The sequence below is a fragment of the Cetorhinus maximus genome, chromosome 6 (assembly GCF_964194155.1).
Source record: "Cetorhinus maximus chromosome 6, sCetMax3.hap1.1, whole genome shotgun sequence".
Lineage (NCBI taxonomy): Eukaryota > Metazoa > Chordata > Chondrichthyes > Lamniformes > Cetorhinidae > Cetorhinus > Cetorhinus maximus.
In genome coordinates this window covers 16,703,894-16,718,732 of record NC_135884.1, presented here as the reverse complement: position 1 = coordinate 16,718,732, position 14,839 = coordinate 16,703,894, and the positions used below count along the sequence as shown (strand labels likewise).

The following is a 14,839-nucleotide window of genomic DNA, read 5'->3' as shown; positions in this document are numbered from 1 at the left end:
GGGAGAAATAAACTTTGAGGGTAAACTAGTAAGTAATATACAAACGGACAGCAAGAGCTTCTCTAAATATATAAAAAGGAAGAGAGAGGCCAAAGTGAACATAGGCCACTTAGCGAATGAGGCTGGGGAAATAGTAATGGGGAACCAGGAAATGGCAGAGGAGTTGAATGAATACTTTGCATCAGTCTTCACAGTAGAAGACACTAATGGCACACCAAAAATACTAAATAATCAAGGGGCAAAAGGGGGGGGAGGAAATAAATACAATAACTATCATGAAAGAAAAAGTACTAGGGAAACTAATGAGGCTAAAGGCTGATAAGTCCCCTGGACGTGATGGATTGCACCCTAGGATATTAAAGGAAGTCGCTACAGAGATAGTGGATGCACTGGTAGTAACCTTCCAAGAATCCTTAGATTCTGGAAAAGTCGCACAGGATTGGAAAACTGCCAGTGTAATACCCTTATTCAAAAAGAAGAGGGGGAGACAAAAAACAGGTAACTATAGGCCAGTTAGCTTAACATCTGTCATTGGGAAAATGTTAGAGTCTATTATAAAGGATGTAATAACAGAGCATTTAGAAATACATAATATAATCAAGCAGAATCAGCATGGCTTCATGAAGGGGAAATCATGCCTGAAAATTTATTAGAATTCTTTAAGGAGGTAACAAGCAGGATAGATAAAGGGGAACCAATAGATGTAATATAAGACCATAAGACATAGGAGCAGAAATTAGGCCAATCGGCCCATCGAGTCTGCTCCGCCATTCAATCATGGCTGATAAGTTTCTCAACCCCATTCTCCCACCTTCTCCCCGTAACCTTTGACCCCCTTACCAATCAAGAACCTATCTATCTTGGTCTTAAATACACTCAATGACCTGGCCTCCACAGCCTTCTGTGGCAATGAATTCCATAGATTCACCACTCTCTGGCTAAAGAAGTTTCTCCTCATCTCTGTTCTAAAAGGTCTTCCCTTTACTCTGAGGCTGTGCCCTCGGGTCCTAGTCTCTCCTACTAATGGAAACATCTTCCCCACGTCAGCTCTATCCAGGCCTTTCAGTATTCTGTAAGTTTTAATCAGATCCCCCCTCATCCTTCTAAACTCCATCGAGTATAGACCCAGAGTCCTCAAACGTTCCTCATATGTTGAGTTTCCAATAGATGTTTGATAAGATACCGCACCAGCTACTTAATAAGATAAGAGCCTATGGTATTGGGGGTAGTATATTAGCATGGATAGAGGATTGGCTAACTAATAGAAGACAGAGTTGGGATAAGGGGGGCATTTTAAGGATTGCAACTTGTAACTAGTGAAGTGCCACAGGGATCAGTGCTGGGGCCTCAATTATTTACAATATATATTAATGAAATGGATGAGAGAAGTGAATGTACTATCACCAAGTTTGCGGATGACACAAAAATAGGTGGGAAGGCAAGTGGTGAGGATGACACAAGGTGTCTACAGAGGGATATAGACAGGTTATGTGAGTGGGCAAAAACTTGGCAGATGGAATATAATGTGGGAAAATGCGAGGTTATGCACTTTGGCAGGAAGAATAGAGGAGCTGAATATCATTTAAATGGAGGAAGACTGCAGAGAGCTGCAGCACAGAGGGATTTGGGGTTCCTTGTGCATGGCTCACAAAAAGCTAACATACAAGTTCAGCGGGAATAGGGAAGGAAAATGGAATGTTGGCCTTTATTTTACAGGGAATGGAGTATAAAATAGGAAAGTCTTGCTAAAACTGTACAAAGCACTGGTTAGACCACAGCTAGAGTACTGTGAACAGTTTTGGTCTCCTTATCTAAGGAAAGATATACTGGCATTGGAGGCAGTCCAGAGAAGGTTCACTAGGTTGATACCGGGTATGGAGGGATTTTCTTATGAGGAGAGGTTGAGTAGGTTGGGCCTGTACTTGCTGGAGTTTAGAAGAATGAGAGGCGACCTTATTGAAACATATAAGATTCTTAGGGGCTTGACAGGTAGATGCTGAGAGGTTGTTTCCCCTGGTGGGAAAGTCTAAGACCAGAGGGCATAATCTCAGAGTAAGAGGTCGCCCATTTAAGACAGAGATGAGGAATTTTTTCTCTCAGAGGGTAGTCAATCTGTGGAATTCTTTACCGCAGAGGGCTATAGAAGTTGGGTTGTTAAGTCTATTCAAGGCTGAGATAGACAGATTTTTAATCAGTAATGGAATCAAGGGTTATGGGGAAAAGGTAGGAAAGTGGAGTTGAAGATTATCAGATCAGTTATGATCTCATTGAATGGTAGAGCAGACTCGATGGGCTGAATGGCCTACTGCTCCTATGGCATCTATGCTGCTGTGCACAGCCTTTATTAGTTTACTGTTCTCTATAAGGTGAATAGCAACTGTGGTGGTGGTGGAGAGATGATGCAAAGAAACAGGAGAATGTTAAAATTAGTTTCAGTTGTTTTGGTGTTGGATTTTGTTGGGTGATCTTTACAGGCAGTTGGCATCTCAGAGCTTTCAGAAGCCATGAGCATCACGGACAAGTTGGAAGGTGATGCCCCCCACATCCCCATACATAACTCCAGTAGAGATCAGTGTTGTCACAGTGCCCAAAACACTACATAAGAAAGCATGGAATGAGTAGGGCATTTGAGCAATTCAACTGTGGTAGCAGTTTGTGGTTAACTTACATACTATCTATTGAGATAAACAGTAGAATTGTTAGCCCTTATTTTTCACATCCATTGTGACACTTCTGTTAATGCTGCCTTTTCAGATACCACAAATGGTGATGGACAAGAGACACATGGGCCAACACGCACCAAGATTTCTCCTATTCATAGTCCCCAGAGATACAGTCACAGTCCTTCCAGATATAATCATCAGGTAAATAAACCTTTCAATGTTTAGCCAATTCTTCCAAACTGTGTCATTGAACCAAAAAGGATTGCAGAACAGAAGGAGGCTACTTAGCTCGCTGTGTCTGTGTTAACTCATCGTTAATACCACTGCCATGCTCCTTTCCCATACCCCTATATACTCTGCTTCATATACTTAGTTTTCAGTCTGGTGCCTAAAAAGCCTGCTATTGTCCTGATTGAATATTCCATTGTGACTGCTCTTCTATTCTTGCGGCCTTCTGTCCCTCATGTCCCACTGGTGCCCTGCTCCCCAGTATTGTTCAGGACCACTTGCTACTGAGTCCACTTCACAGTTGTCCAGTTTATACAGGTGCAGGGGAGCATTCTTGTTACTGTACTGTTCTAGTAACTTGGGGCTTCCCTGCAAATGTAACTTGGGGCTTCCCTCTGCTGTCCTCATAGCTAGTCACTTACTCCTCAGGATCACAGAATCTTTACAGTACAGAAGGAGGCCATTCGGCCCATCGAGTCTGCACTGGCTCTCTGAAAGAGCATTCTACCTAGTCCCACTCCCCTGCCTTATCCCCATAGCCTTGCACATTCTTTCTTTTCAGATAGCCATCCAATTCCTTTTTGAATTCCTTGATTGAATATGCCTCCACCTGTTTCTCAAGAAGTTTGTTCCAGACTCCAAAAAATTTTTCCTCACATCACTTTCACTTCTTTTGCCAACTATTTTGAACCTGTTCTTGTTCTTGATGCTCCCTTGAGTGGGAACAGTTTCTCACTATTTACCCTGTCCATACACTTCAGGATCTTGAATACCTCTACCAAGTCCCCTCTCAGCCGCCTTTTCTTCAAGGAAAACAGTTCCAACCTCTCCTATCTATCCTCTTAGCTACAGTTCTTCATCCCGGAAATCATTCTTGTGAATCTCCTCTGTATTCTATCCAATGCACATTTCATATCCTTCTTCAATTATGGTGCCCAGGATTGGGTGCAGTACTCCAGATGAGGCCTAACTAGTGTCTTATACAAGCTCAACATGACCTCCTTACTTTTGTACTCAGTGCCCCTTTTAACAAAGTCTAAGATGTTTTATTAACTGCCCTCTCAACATGCCCTGCCATCTTCAATGAATTATGTATGTATACACCGCAGTCCCCCTGTTCCTGCCCCTCCTTTAGAGTTTCTCCCTCTATTTTATACTGTCTCTCCATATTCGTCCTGCTAAAATGAATTACCTCACACTTCTCTGCATTGAACTTCATCTGGCACTTGTTTGCCCAAACCACCAATGTGCCTATGCCCTTTTGAAGTTCAAGACTATCCTCATCACAGTTGACAATGTTTCTAATCTTTGTATCATCTGCAAATTTTGAAATCAAGCCCTGAACACCACAGTCTAGGTCATTAACATATATCAGGAAGAGCAAGGGTCCCAACGCTGACCCCTGGGGAACTCCACTACAAACCTTCCTCCAATCTGAAACACATCCCTTAACCACAGCTCTTTGTTTCCTGTCACTCAGCAAATTTCTTATCCAAGTACCTACTCTCCCTTTTATTCCATGAGCTAGAATTTTACTCACAAGCCTGTTGTGTGGCAGTGTATCAAATGCCTTTTGAAAATCCATATACACCCTTGCATTGCCCTTATCAACCTTCTCTGTTACCTCCTCAAAAATCTTCAGCAAGTTAGTTAAACATGATTTTCCCTTAATGAATCTATGCTGGCTTTCCTCAATTATCCTGCACTTCTAAGTGACTATTGATTTTGTCCTGAACCATAATTTCCATAAATTTCCCTACCACTGAAGTCAGACTGACTGGTCTGTAGTTACCGGCTTTATCCTTGCACCTCTTTTGAACAAGGGTGGAACATTCACAATTCTCTAGTCCTCTGGCACCACTCCTGTGTCTAAAGAAGACCGGAAGATTATCACTAATGCCCCTGCAATTTCCACTCTTACTTCCCTCAGTACCCTTGGATGCATCCCTTCTGATCCTGGTACCTTATCAATTTTAAGTGAAGATAGCCTTTTTAAAACCACTCCTTCTCAATTGTAAATTCTTCTAGTGTACTAGTTACTCCCTCTCTCATCTCAGCCTGGGCAGCATTTTCTTCCTTTGTAAAGACAGATGCAAAGTATTCATTTAATACCTCCGCTATTCCTCCTGCCTCCATGTGGGAGTCCTCTTTTTGTCCCTAATCGGCTCTACTCTTTTGCCACCCTTTTATTATTTATATGCTTATAGAAGACCTTGGGATTCCCTTTTATATTAGCTGCCTGTCTTTTCCTGCTCCTTGCTTTTCTTATTTTGCTTTTCGCTTCCCCTTCGTTCCTTCTATATTCAGCCAAATTCTCTATTGTATTTTCTACCTGACATCTGTTGTTACTGCACTTCTTCCTTTTCATCTTCACCTCTATCTCTCTCATCATCCAGGGCGCTTTGGATTTATTTGTCCTACATTTCCCCTTCAAAGGAATATACCTCGACATTGCCTGCAATACGTTTTCTTTGAAGGTGGCCCTTGATCGGCTGTCTTTTCTGCCAACATTTGATTCCAACTCACACGACTCAGATGCATTCTCATCCCATTGAAATTGGCTTTGTCCCAATTAATTATCCCTGCTCTGGATTGCACCTTGTCCTTTTCTGTGGCCAACCTAAACCTCTTTCTCCATATAGATTTAAGGTGAGAGGAGAAAACTATAGAGGAGATGTGCGGGGCAAGTTTTTTACGCAGAGGGTAGTGAGTGTCTGGAATTCGCTGCCAGAGGAGGTAGTGGAACCAGGTACGATAGTGTTGTTTAAGAGGCAGCTTGACAAATACATGAATAGTTTGGGAATAGAGGGATATGGACCCCGGAAGTGCAAAATGTTTTAGTTGACGGGCAATATGATCGACGCAGGCTTGGAGGGCCGAAGGGCCTGTTCCTGTGCTGTACTTTTCTTTGTTCTTGGGTGATCACATTCAGGAGAGAAATTATCCAAAAAGGTTTCTTGTTTCATGCTGCAGAGTTGCTCAGTTGCTCTCCAAGAATAGATTCCCTGTGACAGATTCAATTTCCCAATAATTGCAAATGTGCTCCCTTAGATGCACTGAGGCCTGGATTTTGCAGCCAACAGCGATGCTGTTTATTGCTGGTCCAAAGCAAGTTGCTCAGAAAGATCTAGTAATCTCTGTAGCATTGATTTCCCCTTTCCTGATGTCAGTTTGAATCTAACAACAAGTCAAGGGGCTCTCCAGGCGTGCAACAACAGTGATCGCATCAAGTAGAGTAACCAGCCAGTCACACTGAAGTATTCTCACAGGCAGCAAGCCTGGAAGTAAAAGGCACTAAATTTATTTCACTTTTAATTAAAATTTAACAGAGAGCAAATTAAATTATTTGGATATACACATGAGATTAAGGTAGAATCTAAATCAATTTTTTTTTAAATTAAAGGAGAAATTTGACATTCCATAAATAAAACTATTTTTTCAGGGACAGTGATGCTGTTCATCAGTAGTCATGAACTTAGTACACTTAAAAAAAAAACAGATTCCCCTTATTCAACAAAATGTAACTTTTTCACTGGTTTTTACAGCGGGACTAAAAATGTAAAAGCACAAGTTATTGTCAGATCAGTGGTTCTGACTTCATTGCTGTCACAGGGGCCTTCAATAGCACACAGTATGGAGCAGAATAAAAATCACTGACAACAATTTCTGAATTTCCGTGTTTAACTGATTTAATGTGCAAACTCCTGAAGTTTCGCCATTATTACTACCACGCAATCCAACCCTGAGGATCCATGATAGCCTTCATAATGTATTTCATACACACAACAGTGTTTTTTTGCAGTGCCACCTCCGTGTATCTAACTGATTAACACTGTGGATATTGTTTGCCTGAACTCCCATTATCACCAAGTTCTTGCAAGAATCAAAGTCTGCTTACTCAACTTCACACAAATATCAGTTATAGAATGAGTCATTCACTTAACAGCCACGACCATAAAGCTTTAGACCAAATGTTTCTTCAAAGCCAATTTCTGAAATGGGAAAATTTCCTCCCTTAAATATCATACTTTATCTTTTAGCAAAAGTAAAAACACTTCATTAACCTTGCCATTTTCAAGTTTTTTCTGAGCCCACGCCAGACAAGTTGGAATGTAGGCTATTTCACAAGAACACAAGATAAGAACAGAAGTAGACCATATGACACATCGAGCCTGCTCCACCATTCAGTATGATCATGGCTGACCTTGGACTTCAACTTGACTTTCTCACTCACTCCCCATATCCCTTGATTCCCTGAGAGACCAAAAATCTGTCTTATCTCAGGCTTAAATAAATTTAACGTTGGGATATCCACAACTCCCGGGGGTAAATGATTCCAAAAATTCACTCTTTGAGTGAAGAAATTTCTCCTCATCTCAGTCCTAAATGATTGACCCCTTATTCTGAGACTGTGCCCCCGTATTTTAGATTCTCCAGCCAGCAGAAAAATAACCTCTTGACCTACTGTCAAGCCCCTTCATAACCTTGTATGTTTCAATGAGATTACTTCATTTTTCTAAACTCCAGAGAATATAGGCTCAATTTACTCAGCCTCTCATCTTAGGACAACTCTCTCATCCCATTAGATGGGTTCCATAGTGAACATTAGCTGTCCCGTCTCCAGTGCAAGTATATCCTTCCTCAAATATGGAAGTCAAAATTGCACAAAGAATTCCAGGTGTGGACTCACCAAAGTACTATACAATTGTAGCAGGACTTTATTTCTGTACTTCAGTCCCCTTGCAGTAAAGGCCAATGTGCCATTTGTCTTCTTAATTGTTTGCTGTACCTGCATGTTGACTTTGTGTTCCTTGTACGAGCACACCCAAGTCTCTCTGAACATCAGTATTTACATTAAAAATATTCTGCTTTTCTTTCTTACTACCAAACCGAATAATCTCTCACTTCCCCACATTATACTCCATCCGCCATCATGTTGCCCACATGCTTAACCTGTCTATAATTCTTTGCAGCCTCTCTGTGTCCTCCTCACAGCATATAGTTCCGCCTAGCTTTGTATTGTCAGCAAACTTAGATATATTACTCTGTCTCTTTGTCTAAGTCATTCATACTAATATATCACTCCCAACTTCATAAGCCCTCATCTTGTGTATTAACCTTTCCTGTGACACCTTATCAAATGCCTTTTGGAAATCAGGTATACTACATCTACTGGTTCCTCTTTATCTACCTTACTAGTTGCATCCTCAAAAAACATTCTAATAAATTTGTCAAGCAGGATTTCCCTTTTGTAAAACTATGGCGACTTGTTCTAATCATTCTATGCTTTTCTAAGTACATTGTTAAGACTTCATTAATAGTAGATTGCAGCATTTTCCTGATTACAGATGTCAGGCTATCAGGCCTGTTTTCTCTTTCCCTCCTTGCTTGAATAGTGGTATTACAATTGCTAATTTCTAATCTGTCAGGGCCATTCCAGAATCTTGGGAATTTTGGAAAATCGTAGCCAGCGCATCCACTATCTCTGCAGCTATCTCTTTTAGAACCCCAGGATATAGGCCACCAGGTCTCAGGAATTTGTCAGATTTTAATCCCAGGAGTTTCTCCAGAACTTTTTCTCTGCTAATATTAATTAGCTTAATTTCCTCGCTCTTAGCCTTTAGGGTATCTTCTATTTCTCGTATGTAACCTGTGTCTTCTACTGTGAAGACAGATACAATGGGCAGAATTGTCCCAAATTTGCACTAAGTGCAGTAGCGGGCGGGTAAAACAACGCTTTATTGCCCCAAACCCGCCACATTATTTATGCATTCCCAGGAAACATGCCGTTTCCATGGTGGGCGGGCTCTCATTTGCCCGCCTGCCATCATCTCGCCGCTTCATCACACCGGGCGCCACATTTAAAGTCCAGCCACGTGCACACACCCCAGTGCTCCCAGCCCACGACTGCTGCAGGGAAGATGTCCATGAATGGCAAAAGGACTGCAGGCCCCAGGTTCAGCAACGCATCACCAGGTGCACGTCGCTTATGTGCTGTTGGCGTGTTTTCCCGCCGATGTGGGCAGACAATCCAGCTTGGGGGGGGTCAATTCCGGCGGGCAGGCCTGATAATGATATGCTGATATATTACACTGAGGTTCCTGACGTCTGATGGCAGAGAATGTGGCGTGCCATGGGCGGGCTGAGCAGATGATTGCAAACTGGTTTCACGCTGTTATGAAACTGATCGCGTCATATTTTCCGCTTACGCCACCGAACACGCCTGACGCTGGTGGGCCCAGAAAATCCTGGCCAAAGCCTCTGCCATTCCTCGTTCCCCATGATGATTTCTCCTGTCTCTGCTACAAAGAAACCAAAGCTTACTTTAGCTACTCTCTTCCTTTTTAAATACTTATAAAAGCTCTTGCAATCTGTTTTTATATCCCTGGCATGTTTACTTTAATTTTTCTTTTTCCTTTTTATCAACTTTTAGGTGGCCCTTTGCTGGTTTTGAAAGCACTCCCAATCCTCAGACTTAACTACTACACTTTGCAACATCATAAGCCTTTTCTTTTAATCTAATACTATCCTTAGTAATCCACGATGGATCTTTCTCGCTGAGTTTTTGTTTTTCAATTAAGTGTATTTTTGTTGAACATTTTGAATTGTTTCTTTAAGTATTTTCCAATGTATATTTACTGCCATACCTTGCAACCTCTTTCCCAATCAATCATAGCCATACCGTGTAATGAACTTTGTTTAAATTTAAGATTCTTGTTTGTAATTGGAGTACATTGTTTTCAAACTTAATGAGGAATTCAGTTGTATTTATGATGATCACTATTTCCCAGTGGATCTTTTACTATGACATTACTAATTAGCCTTGCCTCTTTGCACAAAACTAGATCTACAATAGTTTTACGCATTGTTAGTTCTACAACACACTGTATTGCTCCTACTATTCCTGATCTCCACCCAAATGATTGTACTTCTTGATTTTCTGAGCCAAACCCTTTCTTACTAGTGTTCTAACATTATCCTTTATTATCAGGACTACCCCTCCTGCTTTTCCATTCCGCCTGTCTTTTTCAAATATTCTGTGCCCTGGAATATTTATTTCCCAACCTTGGTCACCTTGTAACCATGTTTCAATGGCAATGATTAGATCTAAACCATTTATTCCTATTTGTACTACATGTTCATCTAATTGCGGGTGCTCTGCACATTTAGATAAAGTAACTTCAGTTTTTTTTTATTACTATTCCTGCATGGACTTTACTCTCTGATACACTATTAATGTTAAACTCTCTGTCCCTTCATGTCCCACTCGGCTTGTCTTTACCCAGATTAATATCCTTCATTATAGCCTCAACTTTTATCTTTGAATTTCTAAATCTCCCTTGACCTGAACCCTCCTTTCCCCCTTGTTGGTTTAAACCATTTTTCCCTAATCTCACCATATTGCTGGGACACTCTAACGTTTGTACACTCTGTCCCTTCCTGTCACAGCTTGGCTATAATTAGCTGTATCATTACCCTGCACTATTGCCTTGTGCTTTCTGTTTAACTTTCCAAATATCCCCTCACGTTAATCCCCTCCCTCCACATCACTCTATTTAGTTTAAAGCCCTCTCTACAGCTCCAGTTATACGACTCACCAGGGCACTGATCCCAGCGTGGTTCAGGTGGAGACTGTCCCAAGGGTACAGCTCCCACTCTCCCCAGTACTGGCGCCAGTGCCCCATGAATCAAAGCCCATTTCTCCCACACCAATCTCTGAGCCACAAATTGAACTCTTTGATCTTATTTACCCTATGCCAATTTGCTCGTGGCTCAGAGATTATTACCTTTGTGGTTCTGCTTTTTAATTTAGCCCCTACCTGCTCATACTCCTGCAACAAAACCACTTTTTTTAGTTCTACCTATGTCATTGGTACCCACATGCACCATATCAGATGGATCCTTCCCCTCCCACTCCCAAGTTCCTCTGCAGCCCAGAGGTGATGTCCTTAACCCAGGCACCGGGCAGGCAACGCAGCCTTCGGTACTCACCCTCCGGTACTCATCCTCTTGGCTCCAGAGACACATATATATCCCCCTAACAATACTGTCCCATACAATAATTACATTTCTTTTTACTACCCAATCTTGAATGGCTCCCTGCGCCATGGTGCTATGGCCAGTTAGCTCATACACCCTGCAGTCCCTGCTCTCATCCACACTAGCTGCAAGAACCTCAAATCTGTTGGACAATGCAGTGGCTGGGACTCCTCTGTTGTTACCTTTTAGGTCCCGATACCTGCCTCACTCGCAGTCAAATCCACTTGTCCCTAGCCTAAGGAGTGAGACTGCCTCCTGGAACAAAATTTCCAGGTAACTTTCGCTCCCCCCGCCCCACCACTCGATGCATCACAGTGTCATACTTACTGCATATGCAGTTGCTGGGGATCATGCTGGTGACCACCAACTTCCACCTTCTACAGCTGCAACCCATCATCTGCCTGCCATCTTTATTGTTTTATTTAACTAATCAGGTTTCAAGCTCAGAAATATCACTCAAATGTTATCTGTAATTATATTAAGTAGCTTAACTAGTTAAGCTATAAATTTAATGCAATACTTATAACCCCCCAGTACTGCTTTCATCTACTCCCCCCATTTAGACAGATAAAATCTTAAAAATCACCACCTACCTGCTCATCTAGTTAATGCCTTTGAACACTCATGTGCTACTGGAAGCAGTACCTGCTCCCTGTGCACTGACTTGCCACCTGCACTAAATTTCCAAGTTAGCACTCATTCCTCATCTTACTCGGGCCTTGTCGTCTCCACTCTGTGCTCCTAGACATTTTTGAGATGCAGAGTCGTGAATTGCATTAAAAATCATTACTCCATTTGTTCTGTTTCTACTCGATGGTTTTCAGCCCTTGGATTCTTAAACAACCTGCATAAAAGTAATCCTACTGTTTTGAAGATCTATAGTCGCAATAGCCCATTCTTATTCCAATGCAGCAAGGATTTTTAACTTAAAAATTATTGAAAAGGAGTGCCTGGTTAGTGTACAAAGCAAGGAGCGTGTATTTGAAAATATACTTCATGTTCTGGCTTCTCTCAGAGCAACTAATTTCATTATTGTTAGCTTGAGAAAAGTTTTTTGGGTGGGAGAAAGGTCTGTCACTCTGTCTTGACAGGCCTGCCTAGGGTGGCACATTGATGCAGCTTCCCATGAAATGAATTGTGGCCCTTCTGAAAATTATCGAGGCGGCAGTCAGTGCAATAGCTGACACATTTTTAAGTTATTTGTTCTACTTTTGATGCATTACAACACTTGTTCAAATGTAGCCTAGGGTATATATTTTTTGTAGAATCTATTGTTCAGTGATAAGATGAATCTAAACAAAGAATGTGGGCAGTTAATGTGCCAATCCAAATTAATTCATTTTCTATCTAAATGTATGTTTTTAAATTATACATGGAACAAAGTGTGTTGCTTCATTTAAAATATAAGTATTATATAAAATGAATGGATTTTGATCAGCTTCTACAGGCACAGTCTGAGGGACACCCCTCTGAACCTCATGTACTTCCGCAACAAAGCATGTCCCCCTACAGATCGCACAGCTCCTCGAGTGTTCCCATGGCTCACACACAAGGACACATCTATAGATCTTCATCCCATGCCCTGGGGCAGAGTGGATCTCAGAGTCAGCTAGATTCCAGCCTCACAACTGCTCCTCTCTCCACACTCTACTCAAGCCCAGTTCATTCGGCGTCTGTTGATACCTCTGTCGTCCAGTATGTAGGGAATTCTGGGTACTATAGTGGTCAGCAGCATTCTGGGAGTGTATTGCATTCATTGAATAGCACTCAACAAAAGACTAATTCTGGAAGTACTCCTTCTACAGCTGCTAGCCCACTACAAAGCACCACAAAAAGTATAACAACTGATTCCACTCTTATCCCAACCCTGAGCACCATAAACTCTACTGTTTCACAGACTGCAAGGCCATCACAATCGGGTTCATGGACCTTAAGCTCAGCAAATTCGGGGCAACCACTTCACTCTGGAGCGAAGATTACAACAGCATCAAGTTCTCAGCACTACCGAAATACTGGGATAACCCAGTACCAACCTCCACAGGTCCAAGGTGCAAATGTAAGAACACAATCAAGCACGTACTAGACTATGGACACAGCCATGATCATGTTGGAGATGTTTACCTGGATGCATAACTCATCTATGTGTGTCTATATAGGCCACCAGCATATGTACCTATTGTGGCATAAACAACTTTAAAGTATGGACCTCATGTTCTGGAGATTGTTGGGCGTAAACCAGCATTTACTAGAACCCCCTTCATACTGTACAAAATCCTGTATAAAAACAAAAATAAGAATTAAGAATTGTGTACCTATTGGTAAGGTACATTTTAAGCTTATAATTCAGATAAATATTGTTTAGGCTTTTTTCCTCCAGTTTATTTTAAATAAACTAGTCATGTGCAGTAAGACTTTTTTTTAATCGAAAAGAAAGCATTTGTAGCGTCTGAAATTAAGGCACAAGGGAAGGGATGATAGGGCGGGGAGAGTTTCTGTAGACTACCATTCCATGTGTCAGCTTCTCACATGCATACTGTAATATCCTGGAGTAGAAGATTTTATTTATCTAATTTTATATATAACCATTCTAGGCTAGCTATTACCTTACCCACACAGCGGAGTTTAATCCACGGTGCTGCAGAGTTTTTATTTTACACCTGATGCTGTGAGTCCCCTGGTGTTGAGGCGTGGGAGTGGAAAAATGTTGTATTTCAGTGACTGTTACAATCTCAAAAGTTTTTTTAATTTGAAATCTTAAATTCAGGTGTTTGTTCAACTGAAGGGACGAGTGGTCTCCATTTTGAAAGATGTAACATGTGACAAATACAAGTTTAAACAAGTGATGCAGTCTTGCTGCATATTGTATAATGAGAGTTTAATACTGTTCTTTTATTCAGAACACTCTGTATATACCACAACTACTTGTTATCCTCAGAGGATTTAGTTGCCTGACTTTGCATTATGTACATTGATAATTTTTTTTGTGTATAATTTCTCTGCACCTTTTATCCTCTTCATTTTCTTTTTTTCAACAACAGCTTTCAATCTCTCATTGGGCGTCTCCGTGTGCAGTCTTTTTTTTCGATGTGCGATGTGCATGAGGCGAGTTTGTTCCTGAATGTAGCTGTTGACTGAGTTGCACATCATTTACAATCAAGGAGAAATTTTAAAAAATAAAAAATAAAACAGTAGCCTTGCTTTCTAAACATGTACAGTCAACCCCTCCTGTGGAGTGTACAAAAATAAAACAGTTCATTTCTGCACAATTTTCTCTCCATATTTTTATATCTCTGAGAGCATGGCCGAGATTAGAAAGCTAACGTGTGGAATATTGTTCATGAAACTCTATTCCTATCACTTTGTTACATCGTGGTGTTATCCTGCCTTTCTCTTGGTTTGTTACCAATAGGTCTGTTGCATTCTCCACACTTGGATTTGTGCAACGTAGTGCAATACATGTTGTATATCAGCTACTTGTCCAAATTGAGTGATTTTATTTCTACAAACAACTTAAGGAGAAGATGAACTTTAAATAAAATGAAAAGTACTTACCCGTGGTTCACTATATGTTTAATTTTAACAATTAATTTCAGTGATTCTTTAACTGGAGTGTGCTTTATAGATTAGACAAAAATATACCGTAACCTGTGGAAACTATTTAAGTGTAAAATTTTAACTAAACATGGAGAAATTGTTTTACAGTAATACTACTTATCATTGCTCTTCATACCCCAAGTAGCTTTGCAGGCTTGATGGTCTGTTTTCATCCAACTTGTGTCTGACATTGTGTCTTTGTCACAGTTATTTTAGTATGAAAATAATTAGAGATGTTACATGGTCAGTTGTATGATCCTGTACATCACAAGTCTCTCAGTGTAGAGACAAAGTTTATATTTGATTTTTTTTTT

The 14,839-nt window shown here is 41.0% G+C and overlaps 1 protein-coding gene across 11 annotated transcripts in view; it reads left to right on the top strand.

The window, feature by feature from the left end:
* setd5 (SET domain containing 5) overlaps positions 1-14,197 on the top strand; it is a 169,940-nt gene extending 155,743 nt beyond the window's left edge. For 10 of the 11 annotated variants that reach the window (XM_078543252.1, XM_078543259.1, XM_078543256.1 and 7 more), the window contains 2 exons: positions 2,755-2,864; positions 12,370-14,197. In XM_078543252.1, the coding sequence (XP_078399378.1) occupies positions 2,755-2,864; positions 12,370-13,014 (755 nt within the window). In that variant the 3' untranslated portion in view covers positions 13,015-14,197. Of the gene's footprint in view, positions 1-2,754; positions 2,865-9,324; positions 9,926-12,369 lie in introns of those variants that run through there. The other variant, XM_078543262.1, reaches the window with a different exon arrangement.
* Positions 14,198-14,839: the final 642 nt, after the last annotated feature.